We start from the raw sequence: 7,290 nt of genomic DNA, 5'->3' as shown, positions 1-7,290 counted from the left end.
TTAAAAGTATCCCATGATATGATTCGGAATTCGTGTCAAGACCCTGTGGCTTGTGTAGTCAAATAAAAAAAAGAAATTCCAGTTAACATAGTACATACAAAATTAATTATTATCTGTGAAGGAGTTGCGTCTTTGTGAGCTGAAGTAAGAATGGGTAATTTTTTCAGAGAGTGATTTCCATTAGTTGATTTTGTCAATGTCTTGTAGTTGTCTAGATTTTAGAGCGTCCATTTGGGCGATGAAGATACAAAAATGTGGTTGATTTTTTTTATAAATACATTTTATAGTCTGAGAGTTTGTGACCGTACTGTATGGGAATAGCTGTTATGGCAGGAACAGGTGTAATCTGTGTCCAGAAAGCGATCAATGGAATCATTGAGATGAGTGGACAGTCAAGTGGAACGATCAATGGAATGTAAAGATCGGATGATGTATTCATTGGCAATTCTGTGTTTTGATTAGTCAGTAAAAGGATGACGTCATTATCACGACATGCAGTAAAGCCGATTGGTTCCCTCACATTTTATTTTTCAGTGGTCACTAGGGTTACAAAGACAATTTTGCTGATTTTAATGTCTGTTAATCTTAATATCCAATTAAAATCTAGATGTTCATTCTCGTTACGTTACATGAACATCTAACGACATCGCATAAGGGTTCACGTTCTGGTGATCTTTGTTATCTCAAAATTTCACTTTCAGGTCGAATTGTCAATTTTCCGATGTCATCGATCTAACACCATTCGTCACATCATGCATCTGAAGCTAACCATTTCGGTACAGCATGTATATAGCTATATGCTTCGTTAGACGAAATGACTTGAAGCAGATTGACAGATTATGTAAGCTATGCAATCTAGTCATGCTATTTCGTACAAACGAAATTCACTTCCAAGATTCTGTAAGTAGTAATTTGATTGGTTAATTTAAAAGGTCATCCTGACGTGCCCCCCTATGCGATGTCGTTAGATATGTATAGTGATAGTGAATATGACCATTTAGCTTTAATAAGATTGTATGAAATTATTCCCGAAACCACCGTCCTAATGCTTCCCTGAACTGGATAATATTGCTTTCATTTCATTTCCGACCACTGTTGGCCCCTGACCTCGATGACGAAACCTAGAAAGACGTAGCAGATGCTAAAAGGTGTCACATGTGGTCCTTATTTCTTCATTGATCGATCGTAATTGTTTCGTCGGGTGTCTGTAAATAAGACGCCAATGTTATCGTCAACACTTTGTACCAAATCATTACTGAAGAGTCACACAACATTTAAAACATGAATTAAGTACGATATAGCGAGATGCATATCGCTTAATTAATAACTAAAAATATATCTTCCTGCTGTTTCGACATGGCTTTGATTTGTATCATTTAATGTCATATCAACAGCTCTGACCATTTAAGAACTGTGTCACCGGTTTGCAAGCTTCGTGTATGTGGAGGATATATATGCGCGTGGTTATAAGTGCACGTGTGTATTTTGTCTCCATTTGATACTTCGGAACTGATACCTCATAGCAGTATACTGCAAAAGACACCCATTAGGACACCCCACCGGATCACACTATACTGACAATGGGCGAACCAGTCGTCCAACTAATATTCCGAATATGCTGTGCGCTACACAGCAGTAGTAACTACCATTTTCTCTTAACTCCGGTATGTCTCAACAAAGGGTTAGAGCTCAAAGCCTTTATCACAAGGGCGAAAACTTAACTAAAGGCCAAAAGTGAGGCAGTGTCAAGAGAGACATTAGGAAGAAGAGAAAAGACAAGAACCGTTATAGTCGCCCTTGAGACTCATACACTGTAGACAGCAGGTACAATTTACGTCTTATCTGTTTCGACATGCTGGGGCTCAAGATGTAGCAAATGGAAGGTTAGTTAGGAAGATGAAGCTTAAACATTTGAATATAGAAGTTTTTTTATCAACTTTAATCTGTATAACGACTACACAATACCGTGTATTATAATAAGTAAGTTTCCAAAGCAAATTACTTAGCGTTGGTTATTTATCTGAAAAACTAATTTTAAAATATATTTCGCTTGTGCTGCGCAAGCGTGAAAATATCCGGAATACCAAATATTAACCACACTCGCAAAATGTATTATGGATTTATTAGAAGCGGCATATCCTGTATCCTGATTAGATGATGTTGTAGATAATAACAAAAAGTGCACTATTGTAGTATTATATGATCTAAACATGAGCATATCTGGACAAAGAGCCTCTAGAGATCAAATGATTGGTTTAATTCATGTGGTGGACACCATTTGTTTAGCCAATATTAATCTCTGTCTTGATCAATTTATGTTATGGGGATTCATTCTGATAAAACCTTACGTAGACTCAAATTTACATCCTGGACTTCATATTTTCAAAATGTGTTTGTGTTATAAGAGCTAAGTTAGAACTAAAAACATGTTTATGTTTTGCGTTTGTTTTGTATTTCAGCTATGGGGGCCGCGGTGGCCGAGTGGTTAAGGTGTCCCGACACTTTATCACTAGCCCTCCACCTCTGGGTTGCGAGTTCGAAACCTACGTGGGGCAGTTGCCAGGTACTGACCGTAGGCCGGTTGTTTTTCTCCGGGTACTCCGGCTTTCCTCCACCTCCAAAACCTGGCACGTCCTTAAATGAGCCTGGCTGTTAATAGGACGTTAAACAAAAACAAACAAACAAACAAACATTTCAGCTATTTCTGGCATACAGTCACACAGTTGTTACAACATGATTATTACCTTCACTCTACTTTTAGATTGTTCCAGAGTGAGTGTGTAGGAGGGTGTTTTATCATGCTGATAAAACCTTATGTAGACTCAATTTTACATCCTGGCCTTCACGTTTTCAAAATATGTTTTTGTTATTCGAGATAAAAAAAAGTTAGAACTAAAAACATGTTTATGTTTTTGTATTTCAGCTATTTCTGGCATACAGTCACACAGTTGTTTCAACATTATTATTACATTCAATCTACTTTTAGATTGTTCCAGAGTGTGTAGGAGGGTGTTTGTGTATGCATGAGGGTCATGGTGTTTGTGTAGGAGATCCTATCTGTGAGATAAAAAACGTGGCTGGAGGAAGGAGTCGGATAGTTCCTGGGACAACCGTTCAGAACAAAGTATTTCACTGAAGATCATCACTCATTTGTCCTACTAAAGAATTACAATTATTCAGGTCAACTTTATTGTTAACCTTATTCGCTCTCTCTTGACCCATAGAGCATCACTGACGAGTCCTAGAATGACAAAACATACATTGTATCTAGTATTTTGTAGTTATAAAACTATCACTTAATTCATGCCAAAAGGTGTTATCACATATGTGGGCTTGCCCAGGAACTACTATTCAAATTGAAATGTTGACAGGACTTAGTAACCCTTTCCAGGAACGCAGCTGTGGAATCATTAGTTAGGTGAAATGTATTAGTGTTGTTCCGGCTAGAAACAACAATGTTGATTTCATTAGCACTTTACAATGTAGAACTCATATACTAATAAGCCACATACGTCTAGGCAGTGTAGAAAGGTCTTAAGTAAAGACGGTTGCGGAAAACCATGACAAATATGTCTGTTATTATATATAGATGTTCTAGTAAGTAAGAACGACGGTATGGCCACATACGTCTAGGCAGTGTATAAAGGTCTTGTGAAAAGACGGTTGTGGAAAACCATAAAAAATAATCTCTGTTATTAATCAAACGTTTTCATTAGAGCGAAGTTTATATATATATATGCTATAGTAAGTAAAAACGACGTCTAGGCAGTGTAGAAAGGTCTTGTGTAAAGACGGTTGTGGAAAACCATGATATATTGAATATTAAAGGATAATGACACTCGTGATGAGTTTTTAAGTGGGGCCATTGAACTCGGTCAATATTATCTTTTTTGGGTTGATAAATCCAGGTAACGACCTCACCCAAAGACTATAATTATATAATATACATATATGTAGTACTTACATGTATAATGTAGAATAACTGATAAGGGATAATCTTAAGAGAAGTACATACATGTTTATGTATATCCTGTTGTCAACTGGTCATGAAAATTTAACCGTGACAAGACCGATATGAGCATTGTCGGTAACAGACGGTCCTGACGCTCACGGACAGAGACTGTGAGACGATTCATCGTTTCCCGAAAAAATATTTCTTCGGAAATTTTGACCAATTAGAAGATCACTTTCTTAGGGGTTTCGGTTCAGCTACATGCAGTAACTTTAAAGACTTTCAAAAATCAGACATCAACGCTATTATAAATGATATGTATCTATCCATTGAATTCATTGGTTAATAGTATCAGATACGTTGTTTTGGTGGCAGCCTCCATGACGAGGATCCCAAAATTATGTGTCCTCCAATAGAGTTCCCAAGTTCCCATGTATGGTAGTATTTGATTGGTTGCTAATTTTAGAACCGAAACGAGATTATCTGTACCAATCGTCCTGCGGTCTCTTTCAGTGTGCGTCAGGATCGTGAGTTTCCTACGATATGATATAAAAATGGTGAAATCAATAAAATGTTGGTTTTTTTTTTTTCAAAACAGGTAATCGAAACGTGTTCTCGTTTTTCCAATATGTAAGTAATACCAATCTCACCAGTGGTGACATTCACCCTTTTAGAGACTTAGTTCAGTAAAGCTAGATCACTAATAACTCAATTAACAACTTTTCCCTTTTTCGTCAACTCCAAAAAGTCAAGTGTTTGACGAGGGGAGGTTCCAACATTTGTTTTTCACAGTTGTCGTACGTATATATAGAAGTCGGTATCTGTTATACCTTACACAGACAGAGGATCAGCACAGATCATACAGGTAAGTACAAACATATCCATTGGTAATCTAACGCTAAGACAATACATGAAGTAGGGCCTTAGAAATGTCATACGTAAATACAAGATAGACATACATAGACGTGCATAGGTAAAGTATATTATGAACAATGATCATTTTGTCTAGGATTTACTTATACAACCTGCTGGTTACATTTATTTAACTGAAATGCTGTAATTTCTAATGGTTCAATTTTTGAACAGTGATAACGTTGTCTGAGATATGAGAATCCAACAATTAAGCATGCTCATTTAACTAAAATGTCACTAAAACACATAGGTATTTGCTGATAGTTCAAGTGTGTGAGGTTTGTCCAAAATGTTTTCTCGAATAGGTAATTACTCCTCTTATTCATTTTTTTCAAAAGTGACGAGGAATAAAAATCTTTAGAGGCAAGTTGGAATGCCCTACATGTAATAATAATACATAACTAAAAGCGTCTTTGAGTTAACGTACATTACTTTGACGAAGGCATGGTGGTCTAGTGGTATGACACCAAGCTACGAGGCCGAAGGGTCGCTAGTTCGAGTCTCGGCACGGGCGCTGTGTTGTATCCTTGAATTGCATACTTTGCTTCGTTGTGTTCCACACGACCGGGCTGTAAATGAGTACATGGTAGTGCAGTGCTAAAAATGTCGTATGTAATCCGAAATGACAGCTCAAACTGTATGCTCCCTATGAACTTGAGAAAGTTTAAAGTTGCTAAAAGCCCAGTAACCAGGAATGCTAATATGTGAACCACTTTGAGACGTTTATGTTGCTGTGTTAAAGCGGTATATTAAACTCCAAATTATTATTATTTTCATTTCAATCCATATTTCAGTTCACTTTGCCTAGGTGTAGGACGGAGGAAAAATGGCTACCCAAATCTATGTCAACCTATTGGAAAACCAAAACATAATGTATTTGGATAAACATCGCTCAGAAGAACCAGATATTCTTGTCGTCATACCGGGAATAGAGGGGACGTCGGAGAACGAACGGCACCCAGCCCAACAGAATGGCGATAACAGATGTCATGCCGACAAATACACCTCGAACAGACAAAGTCAGAAGATCAAGCCAACTGAACGAATGGGAGATATGTCAACAAGAATCCAGGACCAGCTTCCTATACCTGCTCAAGACAGTCGCTACAATTACCACGTCTACAAGAGAAATCAAGGAGACATTTACATGAAGTACGAAAAGAATGGTCGCGGTCACAGCTCTGAGAGATCTCAGACGTTTCCTAAAGAAGACAGGAACAACAACAACAACACGATAATGAAAGTGGTCATAGATAATCTTCGTACACTGCCATCCTCTGGAAAACTGGAGATTATAATAAAATTGCCATCCATTTGTCATGAAAACAGCAAATCAGTCTCAGCAGACGACCACTGTACTCCAAAGGATCTGGGAAGTCAAAACGAACTCCACCCGGGACCAAAGGTCAAGAGCTGCACATGTCGAAACTTAGCTGCCTCACTGTTTGACGTTAAAGCGCCAGCAAACAGTTCACCTTATTTGAATATACCTGAAATGAGACCAAGGTCATATTCTGATTCCAAAATTCAGGTCCGAAGACCACAAGGAAAGAGGAATTTAGCAGCGATGTCAGAGAGACGGAAACAAAGACTGGAGGGACAGAACAGTTCTCCCGTACCTCAAATAACGGTGCAAGATTTCTCAGATAGGCGTAAAGATTTGCAATCGCGCTTGAAGGATGAATCTGATGAACTGAAGAAAGATCTGATCGACAGTGCTGAATTTGTATCGCAGATTAACTGTTACAGAAAAAGACTCGAATCCAAGGACGACTAGAGGTTGTTCATCAGACTGCGAGATCATTGATGAAATAGAAAAGTGTAGTAAGGTACTTTGTGATAGATACATATAGAAAAGTGTAATAAGGTTTCTCCACGATGGGTAAATATATAGAAAATGTAGTAAGGTTCTTCACGTCGGATAAACATATAGAAATCAATGCCAGTCTGTACTTTAAGAGTGGGTATGCCTTTTACATTGTTCGTTCGTTCAATAATGTATACTATATTCATTGAAAAAAATACACATACGTCAAAATCTACGTGTACATTTTGTATATCCCATTTTGTCACTATTCTACACGGCTGATGTGTTGTTTTGATTAATGTTTTGTTTAGTATGTACATATAGGTAAGAGAGTGGTGTTGGTATCCATCATATTCTCATATTTTGCCAAAATATTTTGTAAGTGTAGCAGTGTACTGTAAAATCTACTAATAAAGTTTTATTGAAAAATGTTAGTCACCCTTTGTTAGGTAATTGTTCATAGATTTACGAGAGTGCCCCCTCATCTCGATTCCAAACTGACATGTATTAAACAAACCTAAATCAAATCATTGTTACTTCGTACATTTATAACACTTGATGTACGTTTAGCAGAGTAGAACTTTTAGAAGCTTCGCAACAATCTGGACATCCGTCATGA

At 37.4% G+C, this 7,290-nt stretch overlaps 1 protein-coding gene across 1 annotated transcript; it reads left to right on the top strand.

Annotated features, from left to right (window-relative positions):
• Nucleotides 1-4,798: 4,798 nt before the first annotated feature.
• Nucleotides 4,799-7,087, top strand: LOC117339659. The gene is made up of 2 exons (XM_033901372.1): nt 4,799-4,817; nt 5,659-7,087. Exon 2 carries the CDS (start codon nt 5,691-5,693, stop codon nt 6,639-6,641), a length of 951 nt encoding a protein of 316 aa, XP_033757263.1. The 5' UTR covers nt 4,799-4,817; nt 5,659-5,690; the 3' UTR covers nt 6,642-7,087.
• Nucleotides 7,088-7,290: the final 203 nt, after the last annotated feature.

This window comes from Pecten maximus, chromosome 12 (genome assembly GCF_902652985.1).
Source record: "Pecten maximus chromosome 12, xPecMax1.1, whole genome shotgun sequence".
Lineage (NCBI taxonomy): Eukaryota > Metazoa > Mollusca > Bivalvia > Pectinida > Pectinidae > Pecten > Pecten maximus.
This window is presented reverse-complemented; position numbering and strand designations above follow the sequence as displayed.

What these genes read in the sequence shown, in the direction of transcription:
- LOC117339659 (XM_033901372.1), top strand. Translation starts at nt 5,691, where the DNA reads ATGGCTACCCAAATCTATGTCAACCTATTGGAAAACCAAAACATAATG.